This window comes from Candida orthopsilosis (genome assembly GCF_000315875.1).
Source record: "Candida orthopsilosis Co 90-125, chromosome 7 draft sequence".
Lineage (NCBI taxonomy): Eukaryota > Fungi > Ascomycota > Pichiomycetes > Serinales > Debaryomycetaceae > Lodderomyces > Lodderomyces orthopsilosis.
The window spans coordinates 241,577-265,338 of record NC_018301.1 but is presented as its reverse complement, the minus strand read 5'-3'; the positions used below and the strand labels follow the sequence as shown (position 1 = coordinate 265,338).

At 38.2% G+C, this 23,762-nt stretch overlaps 11 protein-coding genes across 11 annotated transcripts; 7 read left to right on the top strand and 4 right to left on the bottom strand. All coding sequences in view use genetic code 12, as the record gives it.

Annotated features, from left to right (window-relative positions):
• Positions 1 to 44: 44 nt before the first annotated feature.
• Positions 45 to 629, bottom strand: CORT_0G01330 (Vma22 protein; the record flags this gene model as incomplete). Its single annotated transcript, XM_003870898.1, has 1 exon — positions 45 to 629. One exon carries the CDS (start codon positions 627 to 629, stop codon positions 45 to 47), a length of 585 nt encoding a protein of 194 aa, XP_003870947.1.
• Positions 630 to 664: 35 nt separating this feature from the next.
• Positions 665 to 1,924, bottom strand: CORT_0G01320 (Pcd1 protein; the record flags this gene model as incomplete). The annotated part of the gene is made up of 1 exon (XM_003870897.1): positions 665 to 1,924. One exon carries the CDS (start codon positions 1,922 to 1,924, stop codon positions 665 to 667), a length of 1,260 nt encoding a protein of 419 aa, XP_003870946.1.
• Positions 1,925 to 4,975: 3,051 nt separating this feature from the next.
• On the top strand, positions 4,976 to 6,898 carry CORT_0G01310 (Plb3 GPI-anchored cell surface phospholipase B; the record flags this gene model as incomplete). The annotated part of the gene is made up of 1 exon (XM_003870896.1): positions 4,976 to 6,898. One exon carries the CDS (start codon positions 4,976 to 4,978, stop codon positions 6,896 to 6,898), a length of 1,923 nt encoding a protein of 640 aa, XP_003870945.1.
• A 593-nt stretch (positions 6,899 to 7,491) lies between these two features.
• Positions 7,492 to 9,465, top strand: CORT_0G01300 (hypothetical protein; the record flags this gene model as incomplete). The annotated part of the gene is made up of 1 exon (XM_003870895.1): positions 7,492 to 9,465. One exon carries the CDS (start codon positions 7,492 to 7,494, stop codon positions 9,463 to 9,465), a length of 1,974 nt encoding a protein of 657 aa, XP_003870944.1.
• An 850-nt stretch (positions 9,466 to 10,315) lies between these two features.
• On the top strand, positions 10,316 to 10,681 carry CORT_0G01280 (esterase; the record flags this gene model as incomplete). Its single annotated transcript, XM_003870894.1, has 1 exon — positions 10,316 to 10,681. The coding sequence occupies one exon, from the start codon at positions 10,316 to 10,318 to the stop codon at positions 10,679 to 10,681; it is 366 nt and encodes a 121-aa protein (XP_003870943.1).
• A 397-nt stretch (positions 10,682 to 11,078) lies between these two features.
• Positions 11,079 to 11,933, top strand: CORT_0G01270 (esterase; the record flags this gene model as incomplete). The annotated part of the gene is made up of 1 exon (XM_003870893.1): positions 11,079 to 11,933. One exon carries the CDS (start codon positions 11,079 to 11,081, stop codon positions 11,931 to 11,933), a length of 855 nt encoding a protein of 284 aa, XP_003870942.1.
• Positions 11,934 to 11,969: 36 nt separating this feature from the next.
• Positions 11,970 to 12,959, bottom strand: CORT_0G01260 (hypothetical protein; the record flags this gene model as incomplete). The annotated part of the gene is made up of 1 exon (XM_003870892.1): positions 11,970 to 12,959. One exon carries the CDS (start codon positions 12,957 to 12,959, stop codon positions 11,970 to 11,972), a length of 990 nt encoding a protein of 329 aa, XP_003870941.1.
• A 63-nt stretch (positions 12,960 to 13,022) lies between these two features.
• CORT_0G01250 (Wal1 h) lies at positions 13,023 to 15,140 on the bottom strand (the record flags this gene model as incomplete). The annotated part of the gene is made up of 1 exon (XM_003870891.1): positions 13,023 to 15,140. One exon carries the CDS (start codon positions 15,138 to 15,140, stop codon positions 13,023 to 13,025), a length of 2,118 nt encoding a protein of 705 aa, XP_003870940.1.
• Positions 15,141 to 15,334: 194 nt separating this feature from the next.
• On the top strand, positions 15,335 to 15,529 carry CORT_0G01245 (hypothetical protein; the record flags this gene model as incomplete). The annotated part of the gene is made up of 1 exon (XM_003870890.1): positions 15,335 to 15,529. One exon carries the CDS (start codon positions 15,335 to 15,337, stop codon positions 15,527 to 15,529), a length of 195 nt encoding a protein of 64 aa, XP_003870939.1.
• Positions 15,530 to 16,333: 804 nt separating this feature from the next.
• CORT_0G01240 (Cdc6 ATP-binding protein) lies at positions 16,334 to 17,812 on the top strand (the record flags this gene model as incomplete). The annotated part of the gene is made up of 1 exon (XM_003870889.1): positions 16,334 to 17,812. One exon carries the CDS (start codon positions 16,334 to 16,336, stop codon positions 17,810 to 17,812), a length of 1,479 nt encoding a protein of 492 aa, XP_003870938.1.
• A 2,498-nt stretch (positions 17,813 to 20,310) lies between these two features.
• On the top strand, positions 20,311 to 23,556 carry CORT_0G01230 (Snt1 protein; the record flags this gene model as incomplete). The annotated part of the gene is made up of 1 exon (XM_003870888.1): positions 20,311 to 23,556. The coding sequence occupies one exon, from the start codon at positions 20,311 to 20,313 to the stop codon at positions 23,554 to 23,556; it is 3,246 nt and encodes a 1,081-aa protein (XP_003870937.1).
• Positions 23,557 to 23,762: the final 206 nt, after the last annotated feature.

Below are 23,762 nucleotides of genomic sequence, written 5' to 3'. Positions count from 1 at the left end.
TAGTTTGCGAGGGCGTAATTTACTCACATATGTAAGGTTATCCATCATATACTCTCTAATTCAGATGTCAAAGTGGCAATTTTACGCCGTATGTTGATGATTTGAACGCTCAATTTCAAAGCTCGATCAAAATCCTCTTGGCTGGTTTTAAGTTGTGGAGGCGTCAATGCACCAAACTGTAAAATTGGATCTTTGTAGGTATTGGCGGCATTATCCGTCTTGGTGGGCTTTTCATTCTTCTTTCGGTTCTTCAATTGTGTATCCTGCTGTAATTCCAAGGCGTTTCTATCTTCAAAATCACAGTCTACTATAGCATCTCGCCTATCAATAACATTGAATTCATCGCCAATTACGCCAACTACCTTGCAAGCATCATAACTCCTCATATCAAATGTGTCTTTGCCGAATTTGGTCTTTTCACTTTGAAAGTTAGCTCGACTTAAATTGAGAAACCCATTTATGAAATGCAATCTATAGATGGTGGTTAATTCCTGGTACTCGTTTAGTAGATCGAGGAGTTGGATGGTCTTGTCATGCTGATCGATTGTGGGCATTGTGCTCATGGTGAAGTGTAGGATTTGGTTCGAAACATTTTCGTGCTTCAATGATTTGTTTCGCACCCAATTCATAAAGAAAGCTTACTACAATTAATCATCTTCATAATCTATGTCTTATAATTTATACAATTTTTTAATCTATTGAATTCCTCTGGGGGTAGGATCAGATTAAATCCAAACTCGGACTCACCAGAAGCAGGTGTATTTGATGAATGGATCAATTTAACTTCAGCATCACTTCTTTCCTTTTGTTGCATGAGATGACCAAATTCATGAAGACAATAGATCATTTCTTCTTCTCCAATTTGTCTTTTTCCAATTCTGTCTCTCGTATAAACAATCTCGCTCAAGTCATGAAGGATGTTGGCCGTGAGTCCCCAAACGTCGTATATTTTCTCGTTTGTCTCTTCATCTGTACGAGATCCAAGTCTTCCCCAAGATGATAAATCCTTATTCTTCTTCCTATCCTTTGGTTGTAGTGAGGTACTTCTTGTGGGTGATCTAGATCTGGAGGGCGAAATGGACCTCAAAGGAGTAGCATCTGGGGGTGTTATCCTACCCTTGTCGGACATGTCCAACTCTTCCCCCAACTCTTCATCTTCCAGTGCTGATAGATCTTTAATATGTTTCAACCATTCAACTTCATTAGGATTGTTTTGCAAAAATGTGTATGATCTCAAGGACCAGGGTATACCGCCCCATTTCATATGGTATGAAACTCTTTCCAACGCTTCTCTTGCCGGTTCATCAACCGCGGGATATAAGAAATCTTTTAACGGACATGAAAATATTGAAGAGCTCTCCCCCGGGTTTAAAACAAGATTCAATTTTGATGCAATTGTAGCTTCGACGTCACCCTCGTTGCTAAACTTCATAAACCCAACACATGGTCTAACACATGAAAATGTACGAGATAGATAGCTTGGTAATAACGTGATATGCTCTATACTGATTCCCAATTTCGCCAAAGCATCGTCATTTGATGACAAACCAATTTCTTCATGCATTTCTCTTCGACTCACCATCCATTCCGATTCAAGTCCATTGTCTGCTTTACCACCTGGTAATGCCACATGACCTGGGAAGTTTCTTAGTTTGGATGATCTCTTGGTTAGAAGGACTCGAAGCTCTCCCATATTTCCCAAAAAGAGTAAAATAAACACTGCTGATCTTCTTGTTATGGGAAGTCTATGCCATACTGAGGTCTTGCCGCCGCGATAAGCTGGAGCTACGTAGTCACGAAGGTTTCCTATAAGGTCTGATTCTGGACCCATTGTCATCTTGAATGGTGGTTGTTGATGAAGTGTGAGTGGTTTGGGATGACAATGTGTGGTGAAAAAAGTCAGATGCAAGAAGCGGTAAAGCATTGTGTTGAAAGAGGTCGGTTAGTTTTATTTTTTTGTAACCGCGGTTCTGGGATCAGCGACCTTTACAACTACAGCCTCGATATATTATAGTACAACGTAGCATCGTATAAATAGACAATAAGAATACGACCATAAGGCTCTTGTGGTTTAAAGTGTGTGACTCAATTACCCCGACTTTTAGGACTCAGAGAATTGAATCTTCTCTCTAACAATGCATTGAAGAAATTCCCCGCCTTAAATTACTGTGCGAATCATTTTTAATTGAGGGGAAATGGAACAAGTAGTTACAATCACGGCTGTGACAATTGGACGTGAAACAATGAGCGAGGGCTTAGTAATTATGGTGTTCAAGAGTAAATGTTTCTTTTCCAAGCAGGTTACGTGTTACTTTGTTTGGAGCTGTTGTCCATCCTCTCAATAATTAAAATAAAATCATCAAGAATGGGTCTGTTGTCGCACTCCCACTGCCGAACATCACCAGACTACTCATATATAGTTGATGAAAATCAGTTAAAAAGAATTTAGCAGTTTATTAGCAGACTTTCTGAATTCTTCTTTTCTATAAAATTTGCAGCAATTTAAAGAAAAGAATATATACACACTAACTCGACAAAATACTTATATTTGATGTAATTTGCTACTTTTAAAGGACTCAAACTAAGATAATGTAAATATCAACAACATTGAAAGCGTTCTTTAGCTAGTTGGTTATTATACTGCTTTACTTGTGTGTAAATAAACTAGCGATTTGAAAAAGCTGGAATATATAATCACAAATCACAAAAGGTAATGTCCGTGAATTATCATGCACATCTTATACACTCTATAGCATCCCATTACTCCAAAAAACTAGTGACTATGGCTCTGGATGTCACAGAACAACCTCATTTTTAGCCATTATTACATCATTACACTATTGTAGCACATTTTGCATGGCGTATATAAACGAAATGCCATGTCCATCAATAGATTCAACATTTCCCTCGGGATAACGATACACTCAAATGCCGGTTCTATAAATGTAAATTCCTACCAATTGGAGAAAGAGGTTTGCATTCTCATATGCATCAGTTTTGGGCTACATGTCTAGTATCTAGGCGAGATCGCACAATTTAAAATGTCTTGGTGCTGAACACTGTCTCATCGAATAATGATCTGTAAAGGAAATTAAGCTCATAAATAAGGTTCATGGACCAATACTTAACATCATTAACTAAATCAGATATGAAAACACAAGAGTCTTTTTTGGATATACCTGGTGTGGTGAAATTAAAGCGACAAAGAAAACTACTGAAACTGCTTAAACTAACGGCTTTGCATCATATCTTTGAAGTTGCCAAAAGTTTTTAGACGAACACTGAGATATTGGAATATTGTAAACTATTAAACGCCGTATGACAAAGGTTTTCGTTGTAAGGATTATTTTTCCGTCTCAGACGCGGAGTTTATTTCTTTTTGTGGTATTTCGGCATGACAATAGCGCAGTTAGGAGTACATAATATGAGTGCTCGTAACAGATACGATGAAAGAAACAAACGTCAAAACGAAAAACTCACCTTTGTAAGGTAAGCTAAGACTTTTTGAACTTTGTTCTTGCATAATCTTATGTGAGATCTGGAATTGGAAGTCACAATGCAAAACGAACAGAGAAAGTCAAAGGTAATGGGAACAAGCTCTCGAAAGCAATTATGACAAAGAAAAAGGCAACTTCTATCGAGCTGTGATTGGCTTTAAAAATGATGCTATAAATAGGGTTCAGTACTTTCATTGTCATGAAGTGAAACCATTTCACCTTTCATACCGACAAAGTTTTTATTGTTATTTGCGTCACTTTTTTTGTTTTGTTCACATTTCCACTACAAATGCCTCTAATGATTCCTTCATCCAATCCTGGTTTCGGTCACCTTCAAGTACTCATTCCAGGGCCTTAAACTGCAGTGAGGATTGTCTCCTCAAGACGATACCTTGTTGTTTTAATCTTGTCCCTCTGTTTTCTTCTTGATGTTAATATGCTAAACAAATGCGGTATTAACCGAAGCTTTTCTAGGAAACCTCAATTGTAAAAATAGAACGCAACTAATGTGGTAGTGGACTCTATGGTGATTATATGGAGGCTTAGCTGGCATTTTATAATTCAAAATTTGTGCTCGATTGGACAAAACCCAGTTCGATTTATTTTTAGTTTCTCATTTTCTCCTTCGCTGTGTAATAAATCTTTTCTTTTTACATATTCCCTTTTGTTAGTAAGCTTGTGTAATTTCGTATTGCATTTGTGTAACAACTCTTCTGTTTGCATTTTTGACAGTTTTATTCACTATATAGTAGTTGTGATGTAATTGAAGACACCCTTTGCCTATTTACACTTTTTCGTTTTCGTAAACAGAAGGCTATTAGGAGTGTTTGTTCATTAACCCATATCATCGCCCTACAGCAAATAGTCAAAAGATAGCAAACACCAACGACAATACATCAGTATCATATATTGTTTTGGGTTCTTTTCTTCATATCATTATCTCAATATTGGTCTCCAACGGGTTAATATGCTCTTGGGAAAGTGCAATGTCCAAGTTCTGACATTTTGAGAGTTGCGGATAGTATATCAGAAGAAGAGAGGTCATGGCTTAGTGGAAGTAGTACCAAAGATGGCTTTGAATTAGACAAGGAAAGAAAGCAAAAAGCAATTAAAATTTGTGGGGTGGCTTAGATAGAAAATTAACGCGTTCAAACGTTGCTTGATTACAAACCATATGACCAAAGGTTTTTAGTTCTTACATATATCACCCGTTTTGTTAACAAAGAGATGTTAACAAAACGAAATTTTTTTTTTCGAATTCGAAGTGTTGACTTTGTGTTGCTTCTGTTGGTATTTATGTAACATTCTTTATTTCCTCTATTGTTCTATATAATGTCCACAAGTTCTTCGGAAATGATGACTTTTCATCATCGTAAAAAAATCGAAACTGACCTATATCAACCCCAAGAGACTCCACTAAGACTGTTTGTTTCAATTTTTTCTGCCAATAAACTCTAAATAGCCTTAGTCTAGCCACAATGCAAACCTATCAAATATTAATTTGGATCATCTCCGTAATATCACTATCACATTGTTGGTCTCCAACCGATTCATATGCACCTGGACGCATAGAATGTCCTAGCTCTGATATTTTGAGAGTTGCCGATAGTATCTCAGAAGAAGAACGTGATTGGTTAAGTGGGAGAGATGAAGTTACTAATGAAAAGATTGTTGACTTTCTCAAGTACGCTAATATGTCAGATATCAATCCAGAGGATTATGGAAACTTGAATAGAAGCATTCACATTGGGCTTGCATTCTCTGGTGGTGGTTATCGTGCTATGTTAAACGGAGCAGGTCAATTAAGTGCTTTAGATGAAAGAACCAAAAGTCCAGACGGTGGAAAGGCAAAAGGATTGAACGGATTGCTTCAAGCCAGTACTTATATTGCAGGGTTATCTGGTGGAAGTTGGTTAGTCGGATCTATTGTTTTCAACAACTTCACCTCAGTCCAGGATATTGTTGATCATAAAACTGACATTTGGAACTTGAAACATTCTATTGTAAATTATGGTGGATTGAATGTTTATAAAACCTATAAATACTACAAGGGTATTTCAGATGACTTAAACAAGAAGGAAGATGCTGGATATGAATTATCCTTGACCGATACGTGGGGAAGAGCATTGGCTCATCAATTTCTCACTACCCTCAATGATACAGGTGCTTCCCTCACAATGAGCTCTGTTCAAGACTGGGATGTGTTTAAGAACTATGAAATGCCATTCCCAATATTTGTTAGTGATACTAGATCACCAAATAGTCAAATTATTAATCTCAATTCAACTTTGACTGAGTTTAACCCATTTGAGATGGGAAGTTATGATGCCAGTTTGTACCAATTCACTAAAATAAAGTACTTGGGTACTGATTTAGAGGATGGAGATTCAAACGGAACATGTATTGGTGGGTTTGATAATGCTGGATACATCATGGGAACATCTTCAACTTTGTTTAATCAATTTGTGTTGCAAATTAACACAACTTCATTGTCCTCAGCAATTAAATCTATTGTCAGCTCAATATTGAAAAAGGTGGATAAAGAGGAGGATGATGTAGCTGTATATGAACCAAATCCGTTTTACAAGACAGATGTGGGTACCTCATCTCATATTGCCAACAATGAGACATTAACCCTCGTTGACGGTGGTGAAGATGGTCAAAATATCCCATTGTCTCCTTTGATTCAACCAGTTAGAAACGTTGATGTTATCTTTGCATTTGACAATTCGGCAGATACTAATGAATACTGGCCAAATGGAACTTCATTAACTCAAACTTTTGACAGGCAATTTTCCGAAACTGGGAATGGAACCATTTTCCCTTATGTTCCTGATGTAAACACATTTGTCAATTTGAACCTTACTGCTAGACCAACATTTTTTGGATGCGATGCCAGAAACTTGTCATCATTGCTTCAACATCGAAACATCAGTTCTTATAGCAATCAATCTAGTTCCTACACCGTTTACGATTCACCATTGATTGTTTACACTGCCAATCGTCCATTCTCGTACTGGTCAAACACATCGACATTCAAATTGCTGTATGATGACGACGAACGTAACTCAATCATTAGAAATGGATTCGAGGTTGCTTCAAGACACAATTTGACTTTGGATCCAGAATGGCCAGCTTGTGTCGGATGTGCAATCATTAGAAGACTGCAAGAAAGAAATGGAGAAGAACAAACTGAACAATGTAAGAGATGTTTTGAAAGATACTGTTGGGACGGAAGCTTGGATGCTGACGATGAAAATAGGTTGAACTTCACCGATGAAGGTACTACAAGTGGCAATGAGGGTACAAAAGTAAGTGGAGCAAACATGATTTCGTTTAGCTGGACTTTATGGTTGGGTTCGTTGGCTATTGTGAGCTTGCTTGTATTTCAACAATTTTAGATGAGTAAATAGGCTATAGAGGGATAAAAAAAGTTTGTCATCAAAAATAGTCGTACATCATGTATGATTGTGAGGTTGCCGGGATCGACTGACATCGCACCAGGTTCATGGAGAAATCGTTCCTGTAACCAATCAAATTGGGCGACATGTCCACTGAACCTATGCCATGCTTAATAGAGATGCATGTATTTACTTTTGTTTTTGGTTGATAGTGAAAGTGATCACTTGTATAACCGACTACCCTGTGATTTTCAACATTGCCTTTTCTCACCACTGATCACAGTTTTTTAGTTTAGATTCAGCCGAAAGCATCCTATTATTAACATTGAGAGAGAGCTTTAATGAAACCATCCATCATTTAGTGGCTTAAAAGCGGAGTTATATTGTTCCGCAGAAATAAGAAGACAATGTTTATTTCGGCTGCAACGGGCAAATCGTCGGGTCTAGTTTCGTTTAGCTCCGGAAGAATTTATATATAAACCAACTAAACTCCTGCGTGTGTTTATAGACCAATTACATAGATATTTTGAAAGCAATAGATTAGAATTGTATCACCCATTTTCTTATCATTGACTCAGTTGCAATTCCTACAAATGCATTGGTGTAAAATTGTTTTCTCGGCGTTAACATTTATTTCCACCACACAATCTTGGTCTCCGACAGATTCGTATGCTCCGGGAAAAGTGCAATGCCCAAGCTCTGATATTTTGAGAGTTGCGGATAGTATATCAGAAGAAGAGAGGTCATGGCTTAGTGGAAGAGATAAAGTGACGGATGAAAAGCTTGTCGAGTTTCTCAAGTATGCTAATATGTCAGATATCAATCCAGAGGATTATGGAAACTTGAATAGAAGCATTCACATTGGGCTTGCATTCTCTGGTGGTGGTTATCGTGCTATGTTAAATGGAGCAGGTCAGATGAGTGCTTTAGATGAGAGAACTACTGGCCTCAAAGGGGGGAACGCCAGCGGATTGAATGGATTACTTCAAGCCAGTACTTATGTTGCCGGTTTATCTGGTGGAAGTTGGTTAGTTGGTTCTATCGTTTTCAACAATTTTACTTCAGTCCAGGATATTGTTAATCAAAAGACTGACATTTGGAACTTGAAACATTCTATTGTCAATTACGGTGGAATAAACGTGGTCAAGACATATGAGTATTATAAAGGAATTTTAGACGATATAGATGACAAAGAGGATGCTGGATACGATTTATCTTTTACCGATATCTGGGGAAGAGCATTATCACACCAATTTCTTACTACACTTAATGACACAGGAGCATCGTTAACTTTCAGTTCGGTTCAGGATTGGGACGTGTTCAAAAACCATGAAATGCCATTCCCAATATTTATTAGTGATACTAGAGCAGAGGGAACCAAGATTATCAATTTGAATTCAAGTTTGTCAGAGTTTAATCCATTTGAGATGGGAAGTTTTGACAAGAGTATTTACCAATTCGCAAAGATCAAATACTTAGGTACAGAATTGAGTGATGGCGATTCAAATGGAACATGCATTGGTGGTTATGATAATGCTGGATATATTATGGGTACTTCATCGACTTTATTTAATCAATTCTTGTTGCAGATCAATACTACATCCTTGCCATCAATTGTGAAGAAGGTTGTCACTTCGTTATTGGATCGTGTGAGTAATCATGAGAATGATGTTGCAGTGTATGATCCTAATCCATTTTACGATACCACCGTTGGAACATCAAGTAATTTGGCCGGCAATGAAACTTTGGTCTTGGTTGATGGTGGTGAAGATGGACAGAATGTCCCATTGTGGCCGCTCACTCAACCTGCTCGTGATGTTGATGTTGTATTTGCATTTGACAATTCAGCCGATACTGATGGTAACTGGCCTAATGGTACCTCGCTTATAAAAAGCTATGAAAGACAATTTGTGAATGCAGGTAATGGTACCATTTTCCCATATGTGCCAGACGCAAACTCATTCATCAATTTGAACTTGACTGCTAGACCTACGTTTTTTGGATGCGATGCAAAGAACTTATCATCATTGCTTCACAACAATAGCAGTAACGGTAATCTGTCTAGTTCATACACTGTTTATGATTCACCATTGATTGTATACATTGCCAACAGACCATTTTCGTATTGGACAAACACATCGACATTCAAATTGCTGTATGATGACGATGAAAGGAATCCAATAATTCAAAACGGTTTTGAAGTTGCCTCGAGAAACAACTTGACCTTGGACCCAGAATGGCCAGCTTGTGTTGGATGTGCAATCATTAGAAGACAGCAGGAAAGGAATGGAGAGGAACAATCGGAACAATGTAAACAGTGTTTTGAAAGGTATTGCTGGGATGGAAGTTTGGATTCAGAGGGAACCAAGTATAACTTTACTGAAACTGGTACAACCAATGGAGAAGAAAGTAGTTTGAAAAGTGCTTCCACTTCTTCTAGCACATCAAGCTCATCTAGCTCCTCACACAGTGGGAAGAAGAATGATGCTAGTGCTCGCTCATTCGGTTGGAGTTTATGTTTCGGTTTGCTCGTGTTGGTGGGTATAATAATCATTGATCAATTTTGAGCATTTGATATAGCTATATATATACCTTGCATAGTAACTTGGGATGATATACGTCACTCGTAGAAGTGCTTCATTTTGAAAATTCTCCCATGATTTAGCAAACAATATACTTATTCCTTGGCTCAATTTAGCACCTCAGCAAAAATGCTTCACTATGTGGGTAGAGAGTAGATTCAAGAGGGTTAAATATCACAACAACCGTTGCTTAATAGAGATTTACCCAAAATCACACGTACCCTTTGATAAAGGGGTAGTTTCAAAATGACTTATAGGTATTTTGCCCTATGAAGTAGAAGTCCCGGCTGAAGGTATTTCTATATTTTGGTTTAGTGTTCTTGAATCCAAATACTACAAAGATTATGTCAATTCAACTTTATGAAAATGAAAAACTTGATATTTCGTTATGTCAAGTTCCTTAATGATATGCATATCTGGAATGGTGGTAATTCTGTCAACTTGGTCAAGCACAGTTTGCTCTTTGCCTCAATCGGAAAACATCCATATATGAAAGACCACCACTATACAACAAGTTCTTCAATCACTGAAGCAAGAGATGAACCGTTTCATCGCTTTGCAAACATGTTAGAGCAGCAAGGGTCTGCTTTTGAGAGGATGATGCGCACTTATCACAACAATGCTTTCAGATATACCAAGGTTCTTGAACTAAACATGTCAGCGCTTTAAAATATGAAGTTGGCACGCCATATGTTTGCAATAACATCGGGCAAAATGGTTAAGCTTAGTCCTCACATCTTGGAGTTGTATTGAAAATTGACGAGGACGAGGAAGCCCACTACCCATCTAATGCTTCTCCCACTCAAATGATGTCACCAGGCGATTTTTACAATGGATGGATAACAAAAGTTTTTGTGTTTTGGACAACGTTAAAAAGTTAATTTTACACTATTTCACACCAAGTGCTTCGATCAACGATACAGGTAAATTACTTCGTGAACTGAAGAAGGTTTCGGTTCTAGATTCAAGAATTGGACAGTTGAGATTCCCACTTACTCCTCAACAATCTGCTCTTAAAAAATGGAACGATATGCATGTGCAAGCTCGACTTGAGAAGTATTTTTACGATACAAAGAAGTTTCCCCTTCTAAATAAGTGGAGTGCGGAAGCATTCAAATATTGTGTTTTATTGACCTACGTGGAAAGGAACAATGTCATCGAAAGGAAAAAGAACTGGTGGCGAGATTTTAAACGCTTATAATGAGAAATAATTTATCTTTTATACGTTCATCTTGGACTCTATATTTTGCAACTTTGTTTGTTGTGCTTATTTTTCAATTTAAATTTGCAGAATCTACGAGTAGTTTACATGTCTTCTAATCTCTTTTCAATCGCTATCGAATTAGTGTGACGACCTGACCTCACCCTAGCTCCTCCATAGTGATTATAGACTATAGTTGCTCATAAGGCTCACTGGTAACTGCTTGGTCATGTATTGACTCAAATTAGTATTGTGCTCGACACCGCGGATTTAGTTTCCCGATTTGGTCATAAACTCCCGAGCGCAAACAAAAAAGACCAATTAATTTTCAAAACCCCCTACAAAAGCTAGAATCAACAGTCGACTTTCTCTTCTTCAACACCACCTTCACTCAGCCATGTCATTCAAAACTAATGCATTAATAACCCAATTCGGAGGTCAATTGTTGAAATTGACTCATGATTCAAAACTTACCAAAACACCAATGAATGTTAATGTCTTTATCCCGCCAACTTCAAAAGAGGCCAAGATACCAGTATTGGTTTATCTTTCTGGATTGACTTGTACACCAGAGAATGCTAGTGATAAATCATTTTTCCAATATTGGGCAAGCAAGTATGGATTTGCATTAGTTTTTCCCGACACTTCACCAAGAGGAGCCAATATTAAAGGTGAAGATGATGGTTGGGATTTTGGTACTGGAGCTGGATTCTACGTCAACGCAACTCAGGCTCCTTGGTCAACTAACTACAACATGTACTCATATGTACACGAGGAATTGATTGATGAATTGAGTAAGGAATATAAGCAATTGGATTTTGACAATATTTCAATCACTGGCCATTCAATGGGTGGCATGGGGGCCTTGGTTGGATTTTTAAGAAAGCCAAGAAATTACAAATCCGTCAGTGCATTTGCACCAATTGCTAATCCAAGTGTTGTTCCATGGGGTGAAAAGAATTTTGGTGGATACTTGGGAAATGATCAGAATAAATGGGCTGAATATGACCCAACTGAATTGATCAAACATTTCAATGGGGATGATAAATCAACTATATTAATCCATCAAGGATTAAAAGATAATTTTTACGAAAGAGAATTGAAACCGGAGAATTTTGTTAAAGCGGCAAAAGGTTACAAGGGTGACGTTGATTTGAAATTAGTTGATGGATATGACCATTCGTATTATTTTATTAGTTCATTCGTGGAAGAACATGCTAAACACCATGCTAAATACTTGGGTTTATTATAACTAAACACGGTTGAACCGAGACTCTGAATTGCAATTTTAATTGAACTTAGTTATCCAGGTGGAATACCAAGTGGATCTTTTATCAGTATGTATAGATTCAGCTAGTTTAGCTAGTTTAATGGAATAAGTTGATATATCTTTTGAGATTGATTCTGTTTCTTTGGTAATTTCTCTGTTCAACATCAAATCAACTATCAATTTGTCAATCAGATTGGAGATTTTTCTCTGTAAGAAATCAATTTCATCAATTTGAGCGCCCGATGTGGATTTAGGTAATGACTTTTTGAACGATGCAAGAAGTAGCCTGTCCAATTCAATCTTCTTTAGCCATTTCTCGGCATAGGCTTTTAGCTCTGCAGAATCTTCTTCTTCATCGTTACTCTTTTCTCCATCGTCAAACTTGTCGCCTTCCTCTTCATCGCCTTCATCGTCGCTGAATCCAAATGGATCATTAATATCTACCGGGTTTTTAACCCACTCAACAAACTCATCAAACCCGTCGTCAATTAGTCCGATACTTTGTTTTATTTTCGATGTGAGTAGATTCAAGGCTCCGTTATTTATCAATTCTGTGAGTGAATCACAATTTGACCAGATCTTACCTACAGATACCAATCTCGCGGAATCTTCTTTCTCGTCGTATATATATGTAAGCTCGATGGCCAATTCATGATTCGACTCTATTAGCTGTGTAGTTTGATGAACTATCTCATTGTAAAACAATTTTGATATTTGATTGGCTTGGAGTTGCGATATAACTGATACCAACAATATGAGTGATTCTGAAAGTTTTTCTAATGTATTATAAGCTGTAGATTCTTGTTTCGCTAATGTTTCTGGCTTGAATATTATTCCCACCTTTGTTACATGTGCTTTAATCAACTTGACTAATTTCAGTAGCTCATCTAAGGGATTATCTACTTTTGACGCCTTGATTTGGGAAATTCGATCACCGGTCAAATTTGCAACCCAGTACTGAGTGGCATCTTTAAAGGATGTCAATAGAGCTTTCAAATCTTTTGACATGGAGAATGGTTTCGTTCTACAAAGGTATTGTAATTCTGGTACAAAATTTTTTTTCCTATGTATCTACCACTCATCATCATCTTCATCATCACTATGCGCAACTTTACCTTTACGTTTGTTCAAAGCAACCGATAAAGCATCAGCTAAGGTAGCAGGTGGTGCTCCAGCAGCATTTCCACCAACACTAGAAGTGTCATTAGTCTGCATTGGTTCTCCTCTGGCTTCTTGTAGTACAACACTAGGCTTTTCCAATTGTGATTTGTCGGTCTTTTTCAATGAACCAATACCAGCGCCTCTAATTGACGACAAAAGAGCGTCCCTACCCGCATCTCCTGTAGATTCTGTAAATGAACCACCAGACATATCTGGAGGAGGTGGCGCTGGTGGAGCAGGAGTAGACCCACTTGACATTGTTGACATTGCCGGAGGAGGTGGTGGCGGTGGCGGAGGTGGTGCAGCAGCCGATTTACCATAAGCTTGCGTTTGAGGTTGTTGGGAAGGAGGTAAAGACGGTGGTGGAGGAGCTGTTGCTTGGCCATAGGGTTGTGTCTGCGGCTTTGCTTGTGGTTGCTGCGTTGGAGGAATTGTCATAGGTCTTGGTTGGAGAGGGGGCGGGGCTGGAATGTTTGGTTGCTGTTGTTGTTGCTGTTGCTGAACTGGTTGTTGAGTTGGCAGTTGTGGAAAAGCATTGCGCGGAGGCACTTGCGGCGAGCTACTTGCATGACTGGCCAGACTTCGAGGTGGCGGTGGGGGAGGAGCCGCACCTCTCGATGCTCTTGGAGGTGGTGCAGGTGGCGGTTGCGATCCATTAGGTCCCGTTTTTGTTGGTGTAATAGGTGACGCTCTTGGAGGAGGTGCTGGAACATTGGTGTTGATTGAATGATTTGTTCTAGGTGGAGGAGGTGGCGCATTTCCTCGACTTGGTGGTGCAGGTGGTGGAACTCCACCTCTAGCGGGTGGCGCTGGTAGATTCTGTTGTCCTTGTTGTGCTTGATTGAACTGAGGCGGTGGTGGAACTTGATGGACAGTGTTAGACAAAGGTGGAGGAACAGCATATTTTCTCTGCGTGTTTGGTGGTGTTTGACTTTGTGATGGAGGGGAAGGTTGATACTGATGCTGTTGTTGTTGCTGTTGCTGCTGCTGCTGCGATGGTGGAGCAGGTAGTGGCCTCTCGTTCGATGAAGTCGATGTTGTTCTAGCAGGTGGTGCAAATGCAGACAGTGGCGGAACTCTAAAAACTCGCTTCACCGGTTCAGCAGCTGGTTCAGCAGCGGGTTCCGATGCAGGAGTTGGTGTAGGTGAGGATTCCACTTCTGGAGTAGGTGAATTGATTGATTGGTTTGATGATGTGGCCACCGAAGGGGAAGATGTTTGAGGCGCCAGTGGAGGTGGAGGTGGTGCCTTCTTGTGTTTCATGCTGGGTCTGGATTCCGGTACTGACGCCACCTCTGCTGCATTTTCAGTACCCATGGCCTTTTCATGTGCTCTTTGATACTTTCTTGGTATTGGTGGTTCCAATCCCACAAGAGGTCCTCCTTGTTGTGCAATGTAGTCTTTGATAAATTGTCTATTATCAACAATCATATCCTCGGTGATACCGGCAGACTCCAATTCAGCATAAAGTGATCTCCATTCTGGTGGTGGAACATCATCATAATACAATACTCCCTTTGCCCTTCTTTGTCGTTGGGCGGTATTAACATCCATAAATTCTCCTCTAGGACCTGGTGCATTATGTCCTTTTGGTTCGGCCCTTTCCTTTAAGGCAATTGCATTCTTATTCTTGACTGTTGCACTTGACCCATGTTTCTGACGATGTGTAACTCGTTTGTAAAAATGGGAGGCGTCATTGGTATCTTCAAATAGTAAGCCCACAAGACAATCTTCAATTTCAAAAGTATGAAAGTATTTCCGGTCTTGATTATACTCAAAATCGACATAGAGTTCTTGATCCCATAGCACTCCGCGGTGTCCCGTTATATCGACAAGTTTAAGGAAAAAGGTGTGGCCCACTAAATCATCAACAAGAGCAATGGCGCCCATTAATCCAGTGTAAACCCATTGCGTCGGGTCGGGGTAAGCAATGTACAAACGAGCTACTGTGGCATCAATAATTTTGTTGCTTGCCTTGGGAATTGTTCTTTTAATCTTTTCTTTATCTTGGGTGGTAAGGATACCCATACTTGCCTTTCAATTGATTATAGGTGATAATTAGGTGATTGGAATTGGGTAAGTCCAAATCTCGAAAAATAGGAGGTAGTGCGGAGTTGAACAAAATTTGTATGAAACATTGCTTCTTCTTCTCTATCAAATGGAAAAGAAAATTTTCCACATCTGCACGAACATCTTTCAATATCTGCTAAATCACTACAATCATGTCAGGACGTCAAGGTGGAAAAGCCAAGCCTTTAAAGGCTCCGAAGAAGAAGCAAAATGAAGAAGACGAAGATGATGCTGCTTTCAAAGCAAAACAAAGAGCAGATGCAGCAGCAAAGAAAGCAATGGCTGAGAAAGCCAAGAAAGGTGGCCCATTGGTAGGTGGTGGAATTAAAAAGAGTGGTAAAAAGTGAGTGAAACGCATCGGAGATTGTTGGAGTCATGGAGTGATCAATTTCCCGAGCTTTGGCATCTAGATTGGTTCACATGGATATATTTTCACAGATTTGGCTACGTTAGGTATTTCAGGATATAAAACTTACGAAACTGCATCAACTCTTCCATAACCGCTCTTCTTTTACTCTTCGATCCTACTCAATAGGCACACAAAAAAGCCCAATTTGCTTTTAAACAACGTAATGGATCTTCTTCTCAAGATGATCCAATTGAATTTTATTCGCGCATATTGTAAGGTACTCCATTGTAGTCTATGTGTATTCTTTCTGTGTATAGTATTGGCATCTATCATGGAAGTTTTAGAGATGTATGCCAAATGGAGAATGACTTCATCAATGTAGAAAAGCAGTATTGACGACATTGCCAATACACTTTTCGAATATTGATTCAAAACTTCTTTCTCCCTCTCTCTCTCTCCCGTAAACCTTCCTTTCCTTTCCTTTGCTTTGTGCAGTTTGATAATAATATTTCACGATTTGGTGTTTCTAGATGTATTTGTGATTGCAATAACAACTGGTAGTTGTTTGTCACCTTCCTATTTAAGTTTAATTAATAAATTTATAGCGCGTTTTTTCAATTACAATCAGTATGACACAAAAACAAAATAAAACCTCACGAATGGGAATATCCCATCGATATACAAAAATAATTCCACAGGTTCAATCGAGATCCAACTCTTCCCCTTTCCAGTCTTTGTTCATTCTTCAATTCGACCAACGGTACCAACTTGATAATCTTGCTACTACACAATTACCCCCGCAATGCCTTTGACTCCTATATCCACACCAACTAAAAAAAGAACCATTAGAGATATATCAAACACATACCATGATAACAATGTTGAACTACCTTTAACTCCTACGAAGACTCCCGCCAAGAAGCGGAGACTCGGTGTCGACTTTCAGCAAGATGATGAACCTTCGTGTAAAAAAAAGTTGGTTTTTACTCCCGCATCATCACCAGTGAAACCTCCATTGACACCAAAATCATCCATATTTGGAGAAACTTCAGTATATTCACAAGCAAAAGCATTGTTTCAAAGAGGTAGTAGGGGTGAAGAAATGAATGGCAATTTACAGCTACCTAGCCGTGAGAAAGAAGCTGCCCTCATCAATGATTTTATACTGAAAAATTTGGAATTAAACCAATCAAATAGTCTTTATATATCGGGACCACCAGGAACTGGGAAAACGGCACAAGTGAATTTGAGTTTACAAAAATACGAAACCAATGAGCAAGTGGAAATCGTACGAATCAATTGTATGACTTTAAGAAATCCTGAACTGATTTTCCATGAAATATATGCATCATTAGTCAATCAAATGAGTATATCATTTACTAAAAAAAAGAACTTTGATGATTTTTATCAAATTGTGGATAGTAAGAACAAGTTTAACCACATTGTTTTGTTTCTTGATGAATTGGATTCATTATTGACTAGTAATCAACAAGTATTGTTCAAATTATTTCAATTATCCAACTCACAAAGTAAGGTAACTACCCAAACTAAAGTGATATTAATTGGTATTTCCAACACCCTTGATTTAAATAACAAGTTCCTCCCCAAATTATTCACCAATAATATGATTCCTGAATCAGTACAATTCTTACCATACTCGGCATCACAAATTAAATCTATCATACTGGCCAAATTGAGAAAGTTTTCTAATAATATTTTCCATCCTGTTGCATTACAATTTTGCTGTCAAAAAGCAGCTTCCATATCGGGAGATTTGCGTAAAGCATTTGATATTTGTTATAAAAGTATTGAGCTAGTGGAGATGGAACAAAGAAATAAATTCATAGACAATACAAATGTGAAACCGGTCATGATCTCGCATGTTGCCAAAGTATGTGCTGAATCATTCACTAGTAATACAACATTGGCCACACTTAGCGTGTTGCATAAATCAATATTGTGTCAATTATTCCACTTCCAATTGTTAAAGCCTAGTATTACAATTAATATGTTTTACGACTATTACCAAAAACAACAATATCATCATCAAATGCTGCTGAATCTTTTGGGTAGTGTTAAATCTAGTGAGTTTTTGGAAATATTGACAATGTTGGAGAGTAATAATTGCATTGTTATGGAATCACTGGGCTCTAGGAATAATAACAATGATAATAGTAATAAGTTGATTAAATTGAATGTTGATTATGATGAATTGGTGAAATCTGTTGAAGATATTGGATTCTTAAAGAAATTCTTGAAACATTCAAGAGGTACCTTGTAAGTAAAACCAATGAGTTGGGTATAATATTAATAGAACTAATGGATAACATATAAAGTAGTAAAACCGATATACTGAAACCTGATATCAGATTGACATGAAAACAACAAATAAGAGAGAACATGTGTTGGAAAGAGTTAAGAATGGAAATATCATAAAAGTTGACCCTCTGGTAAATAGTTTGATCATATAAAAAAAGTAGAATATTATAATCTTCTTATCGTTTTATTACAAACACCATATCAGTTACCACTATTTTCAAGATGAAACACATTTTTTTAGCTTTAACGAAGAGGACTCGGATGGGTGTGTCACAAACCTTCAATAGTTTTCACCAGTCAGAAAGTCCATTTTCACAATGAGTAAGATCAAACAATTGAAACTCCCTATCAGTGTACAGTTTGTCAAATCTAATTGGTGTTGTTCGTTCGTTAATGTACTTTTTGCAGTTGTGGCTCAACTCTTCAATACTGTATCCCTTGATTTTTTGCAGCCAATGAAATCCCACAACACCAAAGAACAAAGTGGGACTATACATGTGAAACATCTTTGCAGTCTGGGTAATTATTGTCCAAGGAAACGACTTTTTTCGTAAATTGATATTCGCTTGAGAAAATCTTTCTATAACTAATGGTATCCACTTGAATAATTTCAATTGATCAAAAGTGTCTGAGAAAATAACCAGTAGTTGCAAATTGAGTTGACTCTATTTTTGAATACAAGAAATATACTCTTCAACCGTATTCAAAGAGAGATATAGATTTAGCAACTGAGGATTTTCTTTGTAAAAAGAAAGCTTCAGTGGCATAAACAAAATACCATCTACTGATAATTCTTCAATATACTAAGTAATGAAAACATCCTCAACATTAAAAGTACTCTTGAGGCTGCTGATATGTCATTACTTCAACTTTACATTGCATTTTTTACCCATGAAATTTTTGAACAAAAACTACACATACTCCAGTTAAATGAATCAATTGATCCATTGACTCGAGTAACGAGTATTTGCCACAAAAACTTTAAACAATTCTAATTTCTTGATTGAATTGGTCTTGGATGGGAAATTCCAAGCACCTGTTACCATTCGATGATATTCGTTACTGAAAATATTAAACCAATAACACTGTACAACAAGTGAAAGCATCATTGCAAGATATTTAAAATGTTTAAATTTATCGCGTAGTTAAATGTTGATTCTATTCTGGAAATAATTGCATTTCAAGACAATTTTATTGTTTGATTTCCATCCATTTTATGAAAATACTTTCCGAAATTGTTGATGCTAATGACTGCAAATCTCTTAGTTTTACTATTTGCTGTATTTTGGGGGCAATTTGAATATCGTGGATGGTTGTTTAGAAAAACATTTTACATTTAATATACATGCATGTATCAGTAAAACAGTTTCTTTGTCATGATACTGAGCAGTGAGTATTACAAAGCAAGCACTAAGACTCGATATTGGTTGATTTCACTGAACGTTACGTCCACCACTCTGAAAGTCAAGCCTGCAAGGGCCGCCATGTGCTCTGTTGGATTGAAAAAAACGGCTTCAAGAGTTTAATGTCAATTTTTGCCATGTTTATATGTGGTTGTTTAGAAATGGTATAACTTCCTAAAAAAATTTCAACATAGGTTACATACAGTAGAAATGCCCTTTGAACAACTGACCACGACAATAAATAAAAATGCAATTAAAACCCAATAAAGAGCAAGATCTGATAAGGTGTAGTTTGAGACAGGGAGAGGGGGGATATAAGCTGTTGCAAGCTAAACATGGCTAATTGTGATTGGGTAGCGTAATACAGAATCGAATCTCTTTCTATGCAATACAACAAAAAAATAAGTAGTTACGTAATTTTCTGGTTGTTATTACACAAGATATTACGTAAACAAAGTGACAGAGAAAATCAAAAAAAAAAAGAAAAAAAAGAAACAAAAGGACAAAAGTAAAGCATTTGAGTATTTGAGTAGTGTAAGACAGAGAAACAGAGAGACAACCAGACAGACAAAACTCAAACAAAACAACAAAATTTTCTATCTTCGCTTTAACTTCTTCTTACTCACAACGCCATTTTAATATAAACTATACATACAGTGTATCCTCCTACTCCAGCTCGTTTGCACCCAATAAGATACATTTATTGGATTTCTGGAGTTGTTTCGATACACCGCAACTGGTATACGTTAAGTCTATACGAAAGGATTATTTTGGATTTTATGTCACCCTTTATTAGTCGTTCATCGAGTCTATCACATTAATCAACGCATAGAACCTACAATCCCCTTAGAAGAAGGCTAATCATAACAGTAGGGAATTGCACCAAGCTATAACGACCAATCGTTCTAACTCGGGTGCCAGCATTTAGATTGATTAGCAAAGACTTGACAATTTAGTGTCTAGACTTTTTGCAAAAGACCAAAACTACTACCTTAAACCAATATTGAAGGTGCGAAGATCGATCATTCAAACGATTGCACATCTGTCTAGATTATAGATGTCTTCCTCAAATTCCACTAGAGGAGGCGGCAGGTTTGGTTACCAAGGGAGTAAAGATTGGATAAATAGTAGCAAATCGCGGAGGAAGAACTTTTATTCGTCTTCATCGACTGCTGCAGCTGCTGCAGAAGCAGGATCTGCGCAGAGCTCAAATACAACCGCTACGCCGTCCACTGAAGCATCAAGCTTGCCGAATTTATCGCGACGAGATTTCAAAAGTAATGGACCCGGATCATCATCTTTAACTCATCTGAAAGACCTACAACCTACCAGAAATGGATCTTCTTACTCATCAAACTATTATTCAAACCTGGGGTATGGTGGTTATGATAACGGTTTGTATCGATCAGATGGCTGGAGAAAAGCAAGTGGAGAATCACGACGGCTGGTGGGAAGTCAGAAACCTACATTATCTGGATCATCTTCCGGATCACTAACATCCACTTCATCACCCGCCAGTGGATATAAGAATGGACGTTACGACTCTTATACAACAGATCCAAGTACTTATGGACCAAGTAGGTGGAAGAGTGGACGTAGTTTTGCCGCCTCATCAACAAGATATTCTGCAAAAGATAGAATAAGAAATGGAAAGCCTTCTTTGAGTAACCTGTATTTACCGAATAGCAATAGTGTACCATTGGGTTCATCATCTACAAATAGCCCCGATTTGTTTGCCCCATCATCAAATGCCATGGGATACAAATATTACGATTCTTCAAAAGCTTATGGATCATACTATTCAAGTTCATATTCTAAGGACAAAAACTCATCACTATCTCAACTGCGGCCACCATTTTCAAACCCAAGACACTATAAATCGAGGTACGGTGGCCGATACGGCGGCAGCACTTTGATTAACCCCGCTGAGAAAAGGGCCAAGGAAAAGGAACTTGAAGGGGAACAAGATAGTCAAAATGATTTTGATGACAATGATGATGTTGACAGCAACTCAAATTTTAAACGAAACGAGGATGACACTCAAAGTGAAGTTACCGAAAATGAAGAACGAGATATTGAAATCAAAGAACGTATAGCTCGTGAGAATAATGTAGCAGATGAAAGACAGGACGAAATATTGCAACAAGCTATTGAAGAAAAGCTGGTGGAAACTTCTGCTGAACCAGAACTGAAAGAGGATTCGTTGAATGATGTTTACTTGAAGAAAGTACGAATTGAGACGCCCCCAGTAATAGCCGAGGTCGATACTAAGGTGAAGATTGAGTATGATGAGACAAGTGCAACTGATGGATCCGAGGATGTGTACCGGTACCCACTTCCTGAAATACCTTACAAGTATGAAGAATTGAAACGAGAATTTCAGCAATTGGGGAGAGATTCGTTGAAGTACCAATTAGCCACCCCAATTGAAACATTTTTTGACTACCCATTTTTTATCACCAATTACGAAGATTTCCATAAAAGGAAAAGAGCAGTTCTCACAAATATATTACGCGAAAGGAACAAAAATATTGAAAACAAAACTTCAGACTTGTTGAATGAATATAATAAAATGCTGAAGAAGTGGGAAGAACGAAGACTGAAGATGGAACAACAGCTTCGAGTATTACACCCGACCGACGACGAAATGAGAAGAGAACTTGATTCCAGCGATTTGAGGAAGCAAAATCAACAACAAGCATCAGTTGGAAATACAACCAATACATCACCACATGTTAGCTCGCTTGACTTGCCTACAGTGTCCAGTCGACGTAGCAGTAGAAGGCATGGTGATTTGGTGACCACAGAGGCAGAATTCCAAGAGATCTTACTTACCTTGGGTCAGCAACAAGAAGATCCTCTTTTGAAAGCCCAAAGAGTGGCTGCAGATATTCCTGACATGATTTTGGACCCAGTTGAAAATAAGGAAATAAAATTTATGGATTGCAACAATATAGTCAAGGATAGACACGCATGGGCAAAGAGGGTTGACTCAGACTTTCACAATACTTTTTCAGAAAAGGAACATGAGTTATTTACTGAGGCATTTTGTTTGTTTCCAAAACGGTTTGGAGCTATTTCACGGTACATGGGTGGTTTACGAACTTCCGCAGAGTGTGTTCTTCATTACTATATGACTAAAAAGAGTGTAAACTACAAGCAGTTGTTAATCCAACGTCGCAAAGCAAGTAAGAAGAGCAAGAGAGTTAAAGGTGCAGGCCGACCAAAATCTACACCTCAACAATCTGCTGCTCAAGTTGAAGGCTATGTTCCAGCTCCCAATAGTGCAGTGTCAGAACTTAATCAGGAAATGGCTTCTACAGACCTTGGAACTCCTAGTGAATTAGAAACTCCTGGAATGACGCCAGTTACTGAAGTTCTTGGAGTGCAAGTAGAGGGAGGCCGTAAAAAACGGGCAATTGGATCTAAAACTGCGGAGAAGAGGAAGCCAAAGACCGAACATGAACTTAATGAAGACGGCCAAAAGCCAACTGAAAAGAAACGTAGAAAAACTACAAAGAAACCAGTTTTAGCTGATGCTGCTTCAAAGCCAGAAAAAAAGAAGAGGGTCAACAAGAAACAAGCCGCCGAAGAAGCCTTTGCTACAAGTGGAGCAACAGCGGGTGTTCCTGTATCCAATCCAGATATGACCAAGGTTTCTATTGGTGCATTGGCTCTGAATTACCCTGCAAACATTGTGCAATCTGAGATGTATACTGGGTCTGCCCCAATTAACCAACAATATGTCTATCAGCAGCTGCTGCAAGAACCAGGTTCACAACTCGTTCAACAGCAGTATTTGCAGCAGATTGACGGGCAGAAGGCTCAATCTCAACACCAATATGAGCAACAGTTTCAGTACCAACAACAGAATCAACAACAACAACAACAACAACAACAACAACAACAACAACAACAACAACAGCAGCAGCAGCAGCAGCAACATCTATACGCTCAATATCAGGCACAGTATCAAGCATCTTATCAATCACAGCTGCCATCCTTTGCTCCTCAACGTTCAGCACCAGTATTTCCATCAATTCGGAACCTTCTCTCGGAGCAAGAGCCATCAGCATACCAACAAGTCAGCTATGCACCACAGCAGCAGCAACTGCAACTGCAACTGCAACAACAACAGTCGCTACCACCATATCAACAATCCCTCCCACATCCGCAATCATCAACAGCTCAACAACAATCACATCGCAAGAGTTCCATTATGAGTCTTTTGAACTCAGATGATAAACCAGCCGCTGTATCTCAACAAAGAGTCAAGACTAATTTACGTGATTTATTAAATTGATAATCTTTTCTGTTGGCTAATTTACTCACCATTGTATTTTCCATTCAATTCATTTCTGTTTATAATTTTAATGATGTATTATATATCTAATGATAATTGAACACAACACTGTATAAATTCCGCAATATGTGTATGAGGCTTGAAATCAGACCTGGTGGAGTGTAGAGATTTTTACTGCCTAAAATTGTATACACTTCTTCAAACTC